The sequence below is a fragment of the Scleropages formosus genome, chromosome 10, assembly GCF_900964775.1.
Source record: "Scleropages formosus chromosome 10, fSclFor1.1, whole genome shotgun sequence".
In the NCBI taxonomy this organism is placed as follows: Eukaryota; Metazoa; Chordata; class Actinopteri; order Osteoglossiformes; family Osteoglossidae; genus Scleropages; species Scleropages formosus.
The window spans coordinates 23,731,173-23,746,891 of NC_041815.1; the positions used below are offsets into that span (position 1 = coordinate 23,731,173).

Here is a 15,719-nt window from a genome sequence, read left to right on the forward strand (position 1 = left end):
TTTGAACTTTAAAAGCCTTATTCCCTTATGTATAGATACTAGAAACTTAGATTCCCCAGTGATTCTTCATTTGTATTTCTATAAAAGAAGGAAAAAAAACACTTTATAGACTTTAACAGCAGCAATACATAGTAATTAGTTACACTGTACAGTATCACAGAAAACAGTCCACCTGGGCAAAGACTAGGACATATTGGACAAACAAGTAAAAGCAAAGCAGCAAATGTTCTGCATCTCAGAGCTGCTGCAGAAGAACTGGGGAGACATTTGATTTTTTTTTAAACCAATTTCTCATGGGGGGCTGGGGCTCTTTCCAGTAAGTGTGCTCACTTTTGGCTGGTACTGTATATCAGTTCCAGCAAAACAGCAGCTTAAGTTCAGAACGGGATAGAAAGAAACTGAATGGTTCCCAGCACACCTGTAGCCCAGTTCACTGTTACCTGCATCTGTTCGTAGATCCAGCGGAGGAAAACAGTCACATTGCCGTACACTCCAGGCTTGTTCCTCACAGCACAGCCATAACCCCAGCTTGTGTCCCCCACCAGCCACCAGAGATGATTCTCCTCTGTGACCAGGGGTCCCCCGCTATCACCCTGACACATTATAATCATAATTATGGTGAGTGCAACAATACATTTCCAGGTTATTCTATGTACAGTATTTTACATTGCTTTTAATAATCTATAAGCAAATCACGAACACAATTAACAGATCATGAACCAAAACCATCTAATGGCATCAAAATAGCCAGGTCTGCCAACATAAACCTGCTTTTGTTGGATATGGACTTCATATCAAAGCTACTGACAAAAGTATATAACAGGCAAACAGGTCAAACTCCTGATATCTGTCATTTAAATGGATAGATGCTACATTTTGAATTAAATTGGGAATACTTATAAATTATGCACTAGCTGATGAATCTATCACTCAGAGTAATGCAAATGTATGTTGTAGAAGGCTGTTTTCACAGGTATTTAGGGAAAGTAAAAAAAAGTATCTGCAATCATTTGTATTCCAGCAGAAGTTTAATACAGTGGATACTTTGACTTGCGTTGCTCAAGGGTACTGCAGGGGGGTGTCAAACTGAGTCCTTGAGCTTGTAAGACAACACTTTTAAACACTGTGCTATAGTGAATGCCCCACAAAGGAAATTTCTGTACAAATCGAAATGATGAATGCGTGCTTTTCCACAGGATCCAAAAAAAAAAAAAAAAAAAAAAAAAAAAAGAAAAAAAAAAGAAAAACTTGTCACATCCAACAGGCATGTCAGAAGGTATTACACCAAAACGATGGTGCAGTAATAACTTTTTGAAACCAGTCACAATATGAAAATCGTATCAACACTCTTGCGCCATCACGAGATATGCGATATATGTTTTATCACCTAGGGGGGTGCAGTGGCGCAGGGGGTTGGACCACAGTCCTGCTCTCCGGTGGGTCTGGGGTTCAAGTCCCGCTGGGGGTGCCCTGCGACAGACTGGCGTCCCGTCCTGGGTGTGTCCCCTCCCCCTCCGGCCTTACACCCTGTGTTACCGGGTTGGCTCCAGTTCCCCACAACCCTGCATGGGACAAGCGGTTCTGAAAGTGTGTGTGTGTGTGTGTGTGTGTGTGTGTGTGTGTGTTATCACCTATGTAAATATGATGTTGTAGGGCTGTCCTTTGCAATGTTTCTGTCAACTTCCTTGTTTTGTGAGCAAATCTCGACCCTGGAGCACACTGTGACTCAGATCCAACGAAACTCAAACCTTTTACTCACTGAAACAGGTTTATTGTCAGTGCACCTTTCAATTACAGCAGTTTAAAGTGTTTGCCTTGACATACTGTGCTGTAAACAATGTACAAAACTAAGCTTGTTTAAAACACAGTGGTCCTGTGTACCCTGTAATTCAGATGGTAAAACACTGCTGTAATAATGGGAGGGGGAGAAAATACACTCAACTGGAAAACATTTCCTCCATCACACTGATTTTACCTGGCAGGAATCAACTCCACCCTGTAACCTTCCAGCACAGATCATTGTGTCTGTGATCTCGCCACTGTACACAGATGGACTGTTGCAGGTGCTCCTGTCAATCAGTGAGACCTGGACCTCCTTCAGAACCTGGGACACTGATCCTGGAATTAAAATTAAAAAAGAGGTTAATTTTGGCCTAATTAAGATTACCATACTTCACACTATGTGAAATAAATGACCACAACCAAAGCCTTTTTTTCAGCTCACACTGAATGCAGCTATAGTCTACATTATTATGCTTTAAAGTGATCAACAGACCATGTATTGAGCGACAATGATCAGCACTAAGCATTTACCTCCACTATAAGTTGCCCCCCATCCAGAAACCCAACATTGCCGAGGAGCCGTAAAGTTGAGGCCAGCATTGGGTAGACACACGGGTTTGACAACATCTACAGAGCACAAAGATCATACATCTCTCACACAAACACGGTCTAGTCAGTAAGTTCTAAGACTGGTCATTGCTGTTTTTCCCCATGCATTATCATACAGCAGCTAGTCTTAAAATATTGGGATTGGATCTTAAGGAGAAGTTACAAAGTCACTTTTACCCCATGGTCACAAACAATAAAAGCTTATAAAGACATCCCTTAAATGACTTGTTCCTTAAAAACTTGGAAATAGCTATAATAAGGAAATACCCTGTAAGACATTAATTCATAAAAAACACTGTCTCCATGAACTCCTATTCAACCTTGATTGTTGATCAATTTGTGTACCATTTGTTTACTTCTTGTCACTTTAATCTCCACTTTGTTCTCCATAATAGTACCTTTTTATACTGGGGCTACTAGAATCATCTGCACTGACAAATGCAAGACATGAGCTGTAAACACTATGGAAGTGAGTTGAATTAAGATAGTCCCAGACTTCTGTTTGAATACTCTATAATACATCAGATTTCGAAAAATTGCCCTCCAGGTATAAATACCACACTATCCTATATATTGGTATTTTACTCCTACAGTGAAATTCACAATATCTGAAAATTTACTACTCTATTTAGCACAGAAGTAAACACTGAAATTGACAACTTATCAGTCCATAATGCCCCTAGAAGGAGATTAGACATACTTGACATTGTAAGTGGGTTCCTTAGCTTCATCAGAGCAATGTCATTGTTCTTTGTGTTGCTGTTGTACTTGTTGGAGACGATGAGAGATACCGAGTTCCCAACAGAGCGATACATGTCAGACAGGGAGAGACGGCCAGCATAGACAGTCCAGTTGGAGGGGCTCGAAATCCTGCAACACAGGACAAGGTGGGTCAGTTTCCACATCCATCCAGCTGAGGAGGGAACAGACATCTGCTGGTGTCACTGGACCTACCCTTCCACACAGTGTGCCGCTGTCACGATCCAGTAAGGGGTGATGATGGAGCCGCCACACAAGTGCTCCCTCTGGACCTGCAGGCTGACCTGCCATGGCCACGCCCCTGGCTTGGCCACCTGTCCGCCCACAATGCGGGAATCTGAGATAACCCGGGACCCACAGTCTAAAGTGAAAACAGGTAACAGTGTCACACTCTCCTCCAAGAATGAGTACATTTATGTCAGCAAAAAAAAAAAAAAAAAAAACCAATACAATAATTCTATTCCAGTAGTTCTCAGACAGTTTAGGCCCACTAGAAAAGAACAATGTGGACCGCAGTTTTCAGCTCTTTGATACAAGTTGTCGTTTCTGCACTTACCAATGCAATGCAGTGCTACAAGTCTGCCAACTGAACATGTTGTGCTAAAGAGAAAAATTACATTTATTTTCTGGTTACAAGTATAGAAGTGAATCTGCTGAAGTCACCAAAATATAACAAAGCCAGTGAATGACAAAAACTTTAAGGAATTCATTAATCTACTGAGACATCTCAGTAACATTAATTATGTGGCTGTCATCATCTTCACTACAGAACTGCTCAATGACTTCATGACAATGATTCAAAAATTCTTTGAGAAGACTAAAAGACATCAAAAAAAGCACAGTGCTACAAAAAGCCAAATACAGTAATTTACAAACTACATGTTCATGTTTCTGCAAAGTGACTTACAATTATTAACCCATTTCTACAGCTGGGTAATTTTTGCTGGTGTAATTTAGGGCAAGTCAGAGTACTGAAGCAGTAGGTGAGATTTGAATCTGTGACTTTCAGATCCAAAGGCAACAGCACTAACTAGTATGCCCCTGGTGTACAAGCCCATACTGTACAAGTCCTACCACAGTCTACTTTGAATTGAAAGATGGCTTAAGTGTCAAACTGTAAATGTCATAAGTGATTTTTAAAAGTGTAAGGATCTAAACTAAACAGGCTGACAAACTGGATCCATCAAGGCATCACGTGTGTGTGCAACAAACACTTCCTAATAATACTCCGCTTTACTGCTGTGCTGTTTTGGGTTTGAATTTCTGATATAATGTGCACTTATTGTTCTGTCCACTTTCTTCACAGACAGGTTTTTCCTCTTTTTGTTCTGCTTCTGCTCACATTACTGAAAATGAATTTCACTACCACAGATACATTACAATCATCAAAGTAGTTCTATGGGTCCACATCAAACAATGTTCAAGCAAACATGAATGGTGACAAAGTTTTAACAATGTGACAAGGCAGCAGGAAATGGCTCCTTACTAGAGGACGAGGCAACTGTGTAGAAGGTTCTGTGGAGTCGCCTGAGGCAACAGTGTCAAGTAGCCATCCAGGTCCTGGTTTACCGTGGTCATCTCATAGCCCACATAGGACTGCCTATAAAATATCATTCAGGCTACATTACAGCGTATTTGCATAATTTAATACTGCCCAAGTGTGAACACACCTGGAAAATATTTATACAGAACAAACTAGGCACAGGAATGAAAGCAAAGCAACCAACAAGTGCCCTACATCTCTGGGAACTGCTGCAGAAGAGCTGTAAAGACAACAGTTGATATCTTGCTTAAAGTTGCAAACCAAATGTTTCAAGAGGTCTAAAAAGGTTTCCAGTAAATGTTTTTAAACTTTTCATTTTTACTGTACATATTTCTATTTTACAGTTCATGTCCTTCCAAGAAGGGATCTTGCCATTTTGTTTTTGAGAAAAATATTTCACTTGAAATTATTTTGTTTAAAAAAAAAAATCCATCTGTTACTACATTAATTCATTGAGCTGATGCTTTTTCTTCAAAATGAATTTCAATGTGATGCTACCTACAATTATTTACCCATTTAGACACTGGGGTCATTTTAGTGGAGGAATTTAGGGAACGTACATTTCTCAAGGGTACAACAGCAAGAAGTGGGATTCAAACCAGCAACCTTTGTATCCAAAAGACAGCAGTTCTAACCGCTACGCTATCAACTTCCCATTATCAACAATCTGGAGTCAACTGCAAAAGCATAGGGCACACCATGGACAGGCTGCCAGTCTATTACAAGGCTCTCTCACACACACACACACACACACACACACACACACACACACACACACACACTAAAACAGGTCTTTAGACTGTGGGAGGAAACCCAGGTGAACACAAGAACTCAAACCAGGCTCAAACCAGATCTGATCCCACAGCCCAGGAGCAGTGGAGCACCAGCGCTAGCTGTTGTGCCACAATGCTGTATGCCACCAGCCACCAGCTACCAGCTCACCTGTCATATCCAATCTGTTCACATGCTGCTCTCCCAAAGGCGTCATTCCATCCAGCAGCACACACCATCTTCCACGATCTGCTTTGTGTTGAATACGCCTGCAGAACAGAGCTGGAACCATAGAGCCGAACTGAAAAGCAAAGCAAACAACATTTCATTTGTCATTTCAATAAAGTCATATTGCGTCTTAGGAAAATGCAGCTATTATATTTGTGAAAGAAGTGAAGAAGGGAACTCCCATGGACACGTACAGCACTGGGTTTCATCCTGCCCCAAAGGGCAGTCCTTCACACCATTACACCACTGGGACACACTGATGCAACCACCATCTCCACAGGACATCCCAAAAACACACCTGAAGTAGACTGAGAATGGAAGTGATAAAATGAGTGTTACCAGACAGGTGTGGAGTCAAGATACATGCTCCCTGTTGCATAGAACAAAGCAGCAGAGCTGCCCAAAACAGTAATATACAAACAGCAGGACCCCAGATGAAAATACTTACGAAAATACCACAGTAGGATCGCGACCACGGCCAGGAGAAGAACAACACAGACAACAGATGTCACAATACACATGTATTTCCTCTTTTGCCCTGAGACAAAGAACCGAAAGAAGAACTGTCAAGAACATGTGGGTGAATGGAGTGCAGAAATTCTGACATGTCTGAGTAAAAGGTAGATGTTAAATATTTAGTTTGAACAAAAACTGAGAAGGCTTCTCCGAAAGACAAGCAAAAAGGCTTGCAGGAAGTATCCAGATATGAATATTTTAGGACGCGTTTCCAAAAGATCACTCAGATTAATAAATATTTGTGTGGGAGAGGCCTTTATCACCTCATCTCAAGGGCATACAATGACACACGAGAGCACAGCCACATGGCTATTAGACCTACCTGTGCGGTTAAGGGTGGGCTCTAACAGCTCCGGTGCGGCAATATTGTGGATGGGGATGGCTTGGGGGGAGTACTGGGGCAAGTTGGACGGGTACTGCAGCGTGAACGGAGGATACCCCCCTATGGCAGGGTTATAAGGAGGAGGCCGCCCCCCCTCCTGCTGGAAACCATAGTATGGGCTCGAGTCCTGTGGGGAAAAACACACCAGTATCCACAAGGTGACATGAGATGAATAACCAAGCCATGACACAAACATGACTATTTGTTTAAATGCAAATTCAGCCTTTGGAGTCACAGTTCTTGCAAAGTAATGGGTCTACAGGGAAACAGAGCACTGGGAAGGACACTCTCCCTTTTGTCCTCTGTAAACACAAAGAACAGCAAACAGACAATAAATAGTAAACTGACTTACCATATTTGTGGTCATTTGGAGGAGGTTGGAGCAGCAGTTTCCTAAGGTTACCTAAGGCACCTGATCATGATGAAGAAGAAAAAAAAAAAAAAAAAAAAAACAGCTCTTCTCATTTGAAAAGATGACTTACAAGGTAAGAATTTTAGCGCGTGATATTGTCTCTATCATGATCTTCGCCTCAATCCACTTCTTAAATTCTGCATTCCGTTTACACAATTACAAAATAACTCGTTTCTACATCGGTTTCCATTAGTTTTTTTTTTTTATTTAAAAAAAAAAAAAAAAAAAAAAACAAACGCCTGCATGAATTGACGTTATATTCCGAGTAAATATAAGAGCCGAAGGTTCGTGTCACTTACAGTCAGTCAGTCAGTGTCGTCGAGTAGCGCGGAACCACCTCGTTAGTGTTTAGTAACGAAACGTACACACAGTAACAGTTTTATCAACCGACGCCTGAGTGAGTATTAAGATTAAACTAATACAAAAAATTATAAACAGCTACTATGAATCGCTGCAAGTAAATTATTACAGTACACTGTCGAACAACAGAAATAAAAAGCCGGGAGACCGAGCGCCTACCTGAGGGGAAGAGGGGGGGGGGTTCACCTGTTCCTCGCCTGGCGAGGACCATGGTTCCTGAGGAACGTCCACGCGCTCGTCCGGAGGCTGCCCGCGCGCTCAGCGGTGACGCCACGACGAAACCCGCCCTAATTTCCCGCCCAATTCATCATTAGGCTAATAGTAACAAGACGTTTTCAAAAATAAATTATATTTCTCCCTGTAATCCACATGTTTGTTTAGTGTCCCCCTTAAAAAGTAAACAAATAAAATGAACAGAAACCTCTTTTTTATTCTGCCCCTGAACTCAAACTGCCTGAAACATTTGATTTGCGCATGAAGGTCGTTGCTCCTGCTTCATTGGGCTCTGAAGCTGGGCTGGATATAACATGTCATCCGCTTGTTAGTGCTGAACATATACTAAAAAGACAAAAAGAAAAAAAAAAAACCTTGTGATTTATAACCTGGTACACTATTATAAAAGCAAACGAGCATAAGCTAGAAGAAGTGAGATAAGATCATAGCTGAAAAAAGGAGCCATTAAATGGTCACGTGTGTGAATACCGAAAGGTCAAACCTGAGGTGAGTGAGCTGAGAGAAAATGTGTCCTTCAAATCTTTTCCCCACTTGCAGGACTTATAACCATATGAGCGATGCCAGCTAAATATCATGAGATAAATCCAAGAAGTTGTTCATACCTCCACACTTGTTAGCAGACTGCAGAATTCCTCATGATCTTCATGGTCCTTTCAGAGTGCATAGAAGGACTACATGTAAAAAAAAAAAAGTTTTCTGTATACAAATGTCATTTACATCTTTTAATTTAGCTGATGATTTTCTCCAAAGCAATGTACATCTCAAAGAAAAATACAATAACATTGTAAGAGTCCATAACATCAACAGAAGGAGAGATTTGGATGGGGACACATGACTCTGGAGTACAGTCAATTTGCCACAATCCAAATGATGTACTAAAACATTGCTTTCCCTTTAAAAATTTCACATTTGACCTAGCAAAAAGTATTTACGAATAGTCACACGGGACAAGCATTCAGTTTGCCCACTTTGGAGTTGGGGAAACCGTAATGGGTGGCTGGTAGGCTTTCTGCGCCAACCCAAGGAGAGGGCTTGGGCAGCGTTGCTTGCTGGTATCTGCAAGGGTTAGTACCCTGCCCATACTAAAGTGCTGCATGAAACACAGCCTTGCAGACTTCAGCATCTCTGCTACACTGCATGATAGGACTTTTTGGGAGTAGCATGCCCTGACTGACTTATCTGCAAGTGGTTTCTGGATGTCTTCAAAGGAAGATGTTCTCCCTGCAGCCTGAGTGCAGTGATCTGATCACGGTCATTGCTACTCTGCTATCCTGGAGTGTCCTGCTTATGCGCTTCTATTGCGGTAGATGGTTTTGTAGATCGAAAAAGAGCTCCTCAATGGCTTCCACTGCCCACCCATGTAAGGAGGAGGAGCCAAAACCAGGCATCCAGATAACAAGGTTTATTGATAAACTCAGTCACTGGATTTCACCTCAGCAGTAGTCAGGCACAAACCACCCCTTAATAGGGTATCTCTGTGCTGTCTCCCTTGGCTGTAGGGTCATCCCATGAGAGCCCCCACCTTGACAACTAGCTAAATAAAGACTCAACTCTACAATGAAAATTCATCCAACCAAAATATTAGCATACTCTGCTACTGCTGGCCCTATGACATTACACATCAATGGCAGCAAAGCACAAACAATATGGGATAATGCAACTGTAATATTGTAATCTTGCAATAATATACCAACATTTACAATTAATACAGTCCACACCATCCAGCAGGCTCACAGTAGCAATACATTTGCAAAATTGTATAAAAATATATTTTTCTGTATAAAACAACAAATGCAAAATTCTTGGTAAATTGAACAAGAATGCTACACAAAATAAAAATTTCACAGAAACAATTAATTGAAATTTTAATATATATTTATTCAGTTAGGCCATTCAAATTCAATCCTGGAAGCATTCAGGTTGCACTAAAAAAAATAAGTTCTTCCAATTAAACAGGTATTTGGTTTTTTTAGATTCATATACTTGAATTCCCAATGTTCAAACACAGGCAAACATAAAAACAAGGTTTTTTCTTTGGTGGCATGACTTTATATTTGACATAAAAGCCAAGTTTCAGGAATTTGCCTGAATAAAAATCAACAGAACAAATAGACAGAAAGAATAAACGTTAAAAAATATACTTTGGAACATTTATAAACTAGCACACAATCCCAGTGACATTTGGGCTCACTACAATCATCATTGAATGCTGAGTCCAACAGTACTGGCACTAATGTCTGGGTGACTTGCCAGATGTGCCAAAAGGTAAGAGCAAGTGAACAAAGTCTTATTTAATTTACTGCATGGTATACAGAATGTTGAATTGTATGTAGTTTCTCTAATAGAGTTTGATGCAGGATGCAAAAAAGTAAAAAGTCACTATATCTCATGGATGATCCTTTACCGGAAATGGGTGTCCTGTGTTCCACTGGATGGGGTTGGGTATTCTAGTAGGAAACAGTATGTGCATAGAGAGACTTTCTGTACTGTTGACATATCAGAAGAATGGTGAGGGTTCTCTGTGTGAGCTCTAGACCCAGGCTTGCCAGCCTGGGAAGAGACGACTCAGGTTCTTGGGGTCCATAGCCTGCTGGATAAGAAGGTTCACCTGTCCCCCAACGCTGAGAACTGTGCCCTCCTCCACCCCCTTGAGCTTCTCCTGGAGCCGGAGCAGCACCCGCTCAGCCACCTTGTTGAAGCTTTGGGTGTCACTGTTGGTTGGGGGAGGGGGAGCCAAAGAGACACATTAATAACACTGCAGCAGTTCTTTTTACCCCAGATAGTCATAATTGCATTGTACTTTCCACCAACTAGTAACAAACACTCTGAGAAAAGTGGCAATCCAACAGGGTCTGCTATTTTAACACATTCCTAGACTGTGATCAAAATAAATCAGAATGCATAACGCAATATGTAAAATAATTAAAAAATGTTTTTAAAAGTTAAAAGGCTTAATGTTAAACAGAAGAATTACTCGGAAAAGAATGTCAATCACTGGTGACCTCCCTGTTAGATATGAGCATCATTTCAGAAATCTCAAGGTCAAACACTACTTTTTAAAAGGACAGGTTTGATAAGGCTGGGAGCAGAGCTTTATGGAAAGTTGGTTTGGGCAGAGAATCCATCTAGGAGCCCACCTGGACTTGCGGGGGGCCTCAAGCTCCTCACCACCCAGGGTAGGATTGAGCGTGGCGTTGAGCTCTGCCTGTTCCTCATGCTGCTGCTGTAGATAAAAGGCCTTCAGGGGGTTCATGGTCCAGTCGAACAGGGGGTCATAGAGTAGCACCTGGGGGCAGGGGAAGCCGCAGAGATGTCAACTGATGGATGAGCCGCACATTATGACTATAGAGCAGAGACTTTCCTGACTACAAGCCACAATTAGAAATGAGATACAACTAGAACTGGAGCTCTTCATTACAAGGTCCCATGTTCTGCGTGAGTGAGTACACAGAATGCCTTTGATCCAAAAGATCAACTTCAGACAAGTTGTTAAAATTTCAACTTCTCTCTGCGCTGGTAACTGCAGATTTGGACTGAATGGTTCAGGGCATATAGGCAAAGCTGGCCAAATGTTAAGGAAATAAATTCAAGATTATCTTCATACCTCCACTATTGTGAGCAAAGCTTCTTGAGAATTCCTCATGACCTCCATGGTCTTTTCACAGCATCTAAGCCAGGACAGAAAAAGTTTACAGCATGAAAACAGATAACTATTAAAATATTCTTTTCACTTTATGATGTTATGTTTGACCCCGCAAGAAGAGTTCTGGCTTTCAGGACTGACCTTCTGAAAACTCCTTCGACACCAGTGATTCCCATTCCATCCACAATGTCTCTGGACAACCTGAAAGGTACCGTCTCTGGGGTGGGCAGAATCTTGCCCTGTTCAAAGGCAACACCTACATAAAAGAGTCAGAGGCATTCAAAATCAGCCCTCCAACATTCCTCGATGAATGTTTTCACCGGCTTCTCACCTAAATCGATGTGCACCAGCTCGGCGGTCTCTTCGTCAATCAGGATGTTCTGAATATGTCTGTCACCAAGTCCGACAATGTACCCCACTGGTAAAAGATTGAGAGTTAAGTTAAAATTAACAGTACATCCTAAATTTAATTTGAACATTTGTATCTTAGTACACATACTGTCATTTTAATTTTTAAGTTCTAAAAATTTGCTGACATTGCTAGTCTGCAGATTGTGGATAACAGAAAGGCAGTGTTGGGAGGAGCTGGAAAAGGGACAGAGACTCCATTACCAATGGAGGAAGTGGCGACGCTGCGTGTGTAGGCCAACCGCTTCTCCAGCCACACCGCAGGGTCCAGGAACCGCTCCATAAGGAAGTAGCGGAATACGGGGCAGAAATTTTGGCACACCTCACTGAAGGCCCGCATTTTGCCATCGAAGCCTTGCTTATGAACAAGCTATAGGGAAACAAGGGTGAGGAAACTCCTCTTCAGCCAGTCAGTGGCACAGGTATATGTTAAAGATCGCTGGTGAGACGTCGCACTGGACATACCATCATCTTCTTCCGACAGTCCAGGTTGCTCCAGTCATTGGGCCGGAAACGATGGTGGGCACCCTTGTGGGGGTTGACCAGAAACTCACCGATGGGTACAGTGCCTGAGCACCATTCCAGAACGCCGCTGCGCTGGGAGAAGGGCACCACCTGGATGTGTGACACATTGACATTTCACATTTATTGTCTCAGGAGACAAAGAGACATACAACTCTGAGTAAATAACAACGCATTTCACTAATAGATGAAGAGGTATAGATTCTGACACGTGATTCTCAAAGTAGAATCAAATAATCCAATACAATTGTTATTGCCAGTGAGCACTTGGTAGTAGCTATATATAGAACTGATGGGGAGCTGATTTACAAAAAAACAATGTTGTGAAAGATAAAAAGATCAGGAGAGATGCGAGTTTGAAAAAGATTTGTTTTCAGACCCTTCTTCATTTTTGAGAGGGATTCAGCAGCTCTGAGGGAGAGAGGGAGCCAATTCCACCACACTAAAGGCACAACATGTAAAAGGGGTGGCATATAAGACATAATTATGCAACCTGTTCTTACAAGGAAGCACACTTTAATATGTGAAAACATTCCTTGTACCAATCTAGTCTGTTACACACAGCACACAGCTAATGCTGGGGGAAAGAAATATCAGTACTGCAGATGAGGGAAAAAAATCAGTACCTTGTATTGGCGTATGTTAAGCTTCCTTTTGCGTGTCTCTGCGTTGCGCTGGAGGAGCATGGAGCACATCTGGAAAACCTGCTGCATGACTGCATCCTGCCTAAGGTCATCCTGTCCCTGGAGAACCATTCACATAGACTGGTGATGCTAAGTGCACAGGCGTGAGAGGTGCTTAGCATCTGCTGCATGACAGTGTTACCATGGTGTTTAAACCCAAACTATCACGGTTTCCATTAGGAATGTTAAATATACCAGTAAAGCCTTGGCACACTAGAATACAGTGTTATTTCTGCACTTTGGTTAAGGAACTGACAGAAGTGGCTCATCGTCTGAAAGGTTACACTACATTCCCTTCTTTGCCATGAAGTACTAATAAAATGAAATTCATTTAATTTGCTTTAGCACACCCTTTCTGATAATCATTAACTATGACTGAAGAAAAATTTGTTCTCAAACTGACAAAAGAAAATAACAAAAGGTGTTCTGACAAATACAGGCGACACTGCCAGGCAGACTGTTTGTTACCTTTGGGATACTTGGTTAATAATTAACGTGTGGCATGACTAATGTGGGGGTAAAAAAAGACTAAATTTAAGTCAGGATTTAACCCAACATAACCATTCAAGGGAAGACTTGTTTAAATTATCCAGACGTGCTTTACACATGATGCTTCTCGAACCTAGGACCAGAGCATAACTACTACAGGACTACGAGATGATCCAGAAAGACTCCTGGAAGATGAAAGCTCTCACTGACCTTAACTAATTGCCGTCTGCTTTTGCCATCCGAGCCCACACAGTCAATGATTTTTGGGAGGTTGACCCCACCAGCCAGGTGAAAGTGCGGCTTGAAGGACTTGATGGTCACCAGGTTGTCATACTTCCCTGAAGGGTCAACCTGCATCCGACAAAAAGTACAATGGTAGCGGAAAAATACTCTGATTTGTAAATGCATAGTGCATGTGGATTATTCCTCAAGTTCATTCCTCCTCCTGAAATCCTCTAGCTATTCACATGCAACAGTATCTGATGTAGCGTTACTGCATTTTATTACCTTGATGTCCATGGTTGGAATGACGACATCATCCAGATCCTTGATCTTCGTAATGGGCTGATCGGACGGAATAGGGATGGCTTCCAAGAAGAATCATAAGAACACATGTTGTTGATAGATTCATCGTGTGGTCTAGACAGATGAAAAACTGTGACTGTGCAGTTTAAAGTAAGTGGTAAAAATTGAGCAGCGACTCACTTTTCTCATTTTTATAGCGACTGGCATCCATGTAAGCCAAAGTAATGTAAGCGTTGCAGAGAAGTTCGATGCCTCGAACCAACTCAGCCTTTTCTTTCCGGATCACATTAATGATCTTGGAGGCTACCTCTGAACGTTCCTGTGACAAAAAATAGCACCCAATAAAGCTGTATCAGTGTTCTTTAAAGCTTCTACCAATGATGTAATGAAATCTAGAAAGAACCTACACATACCCAAGCATATTTATAGCACCATTTATGACAAAGATTCCAAATCCTGAACCTAGATGCCCAAGCTCTGCTCTGGCCATAGATCTTTTGAAATTTCAAACTCTCAGAGTCACACCAGGCAAACCCAGTCCTACCCCACCTTGTCCAGCTGGGAAGGCTGCCGCGGGGTGCTCTTTCTCAGCCGACTGGAGGAAAAGGTTTCGTCCTTATTGGCATTGACCAGAGCCAGGATGATAAAGAGGGTATGGTGAGGGTGGTCATGAGAGCTGCGACAAATGAGCTGTTGAGAGACAAACCCAGGACAAGGTCAGTGGCTGAACACGAAAGAGGAAACTGACCACTAAATTATAAGAAAAAGAATGCTTCCAAAGCGGCATACCAGACACAAGTGCACGGAATACAGAAGAAAAGCTTCAGATACAAGCATATAGTTATGAACATTTGTTTGATCACACCATTTTGCTGGTTCACATCACTCAAGTAGCTGCCCTCAACATTCAAACTGCAAATATGGATACCTAACCATAGCAGATGTGGAAATGAGTCAGAAATGGATCCGAAAAGGATTTGTGTTAGGACCATTCTTGAATACTGAGATGGATTCAGCAGTTCTGAGGGACAGAGGGAGTTGTTTCAGTGTATCGATACCAAGAATTGGCAGGCTTTCAATTATGGACACCTTGCGAGTCAGACTACCAAGCATCTAGAGATTGCGGAGTCCTGTACGGATAAGGGTGAAGATCCTCCCAATCAATGTTGTTGGGCTGAAACTTTCTGTATGGAACATGTAAAATGATGTTTACAGTAGTACTTCTGGCTCACTCTGTGACTGAAGAATCATGGTTGGTATTAGACATTCTCATTAGGAAGCTGTGCAAAGGAATTTGATAAAACAGCAGCCATAAGGTTTTCTATTAATATGTTTAAACCAAATGTCATTATTATGGCTGAGTGTTATCTTCAAAATGAAAAACGTGAACATGAGCAGTTCTCTTTGCTAGATATCTCCTACTGTTTTACTGTTTGTTGTATGTATTACGTTGCCGACAGCCTACCACTGTATCACGTGACTGAGGTGACCAGCAACCTTGAGTCTGGACAACCAATTTCTGTTCCCACAGACTACAGCTATGAATTGACTGACAAACTTTTTCTGGTATTCAACGTATCAACACGGATCCCCTGTCACTACAGTAGAAGGCCAAAGAGGGGTGGGCAGCCACTGGTGCTTGGACCCTCAGAGGTTTATTGTTCTCCTTTTCCTTGTGGATTGGAAGATTTTTGTTTTCCTTTCCACTGTTGCCAGCGGGCTTACTATATCCGCTACACTGGTAATACCATATTAAATACAGCAACCTTGTTCAGTCACACTTGTGAGAAGAGCACTCAATAATATAAATTGAACTGTTGATATAGAAGATACAATGGATACATAATGAGAGT

The 15,719-nt window shown here is 41.8% G+C and overlaps 2 protein-coding genes across 4 annotated transcripts in view; both read right to left on the reverse strand.

Annotated features, from left to right (window-relative positions):
* Positions 1–54: 54 nt before the first annotated feature.
* LOC108932299 (transmembrane protease serine 2-like) lies at positions 55–7,588 on the reverse strand. 2 transcript variants are annotated; one of them, XM_018748561.2, is made up of 14 exons: positions 7,522–7,588; positions 6,943–7,002; positions 6,531–6,717; positions 6,141–6,230; positions 5,887–6,000; positions 5,636–5,765; positions 4,637–4,750; positions 3,707–3,750; positions 3,346–3,511; positions 3,092–3,261; positions 2,314–2,409; positions 1,976–2,118; positions 441–593; positions 55–78 (listed from the first exon to the last, which is right to left on the reverse strand). In XM_018748561.2, exons 2-14 carry the CDS (start codon positions 6,955–6,957, stop codon positions 67–69), a joined length of 1,434 nt encoding a protein of 477 aa, XP_018604077.1. In that variant the 5' UTR covers positions 6,958–7,002; positions 7,522–7,588; the 3' UTR covers positions 55–66. The 2 variants fall into 2 exon arrangements, with proteins under 2 accessions (XP_018604077.1, XP_018604076.1); XM_018748560.2 differs by lacking the exons at positions 6,943–7,002; positions 7,522–7,588 and having other exon boundaries at positions 6,531–6,921.
* Positions 7,589–9,489: 1,901 nt separating this feature from the next.
* atm (ATM serine/threonine kinase) overlaps positions 9,490–15,719 on the reverse strand; it is a 29,581-nt gene continuing 23,351 nt past the window's right edge. For both annotated transcript variants that reach the window (XM_018748918.2, XM_018748917.2), the window contains exons 52-63: positions 14,416–14,556; positions 14,047–14,185; positions 13,849–13,928; positions 13,552–13,692; positions 12,796–12,912; positions 12,113–12,262; positions 11,852–12,017; positions 11,571–11,657; positions 11,381–11,495; positions 11,201–11,264; positions 10,734–10,882; positions 9,490–10,307 (exon numbers count right to left, since the gene is read on the reverse strand). In XM_018748918.2, coding sequence (XP_018604434.2) covers positions 10,127–10,307; positions 10,734–10,882; positions 11,201–11,264; positions 11,381–11,495; positions 11,571–11,657; positions 11,852–12,017; positions 12,113–12,262; positions 12,796–12,912; positions 13,552–13,692; positions 13,849–13,928; positions 14,047–14,185; positions 14,416–14,556 — 1,530 coding nt within the window. In that variant the 3' untranslated portion in view covers positions 9,490–10,126. The remainder of the gene's footprint in view (positions 10,308–10,733; positions 10,883–11,200; positions 11,265–11,380; positions 11,496–11,570; positions 11,658–11,851; positions 12,018–12,112; positions 12,263–12,795; positions 12,913–13,551; positions 13,693–13,848; positions 13,929–14,046; positions 14,186–14,415; positions 14,557–15,719) is intronic.

Bases quoted from the DNA above. Each gene is read 5' to 3' on its own strand.
- LOC108932299 (XM_018748560.2), bottom strand. From the start codon at position 6,786: ATGTTTGTGTCATGGCTTGGTTATTCATCTCATGTCACCTTGTGGATA. The intron at 4,751-5,635 runs GTGAGCTGGTAG...GATATTTTATAG, and splicing joins GAACAGATTGGATATGACAG to GCAGTCCTATGTGGGCTATG. The intron at 2,119-2,313 runs GTAAATGCTTAG...TTTTAATTCCAG, and splicing joins GGGGGCAACTTATAGTGGAG to GATCAGTGTCCCAGGTTCTG.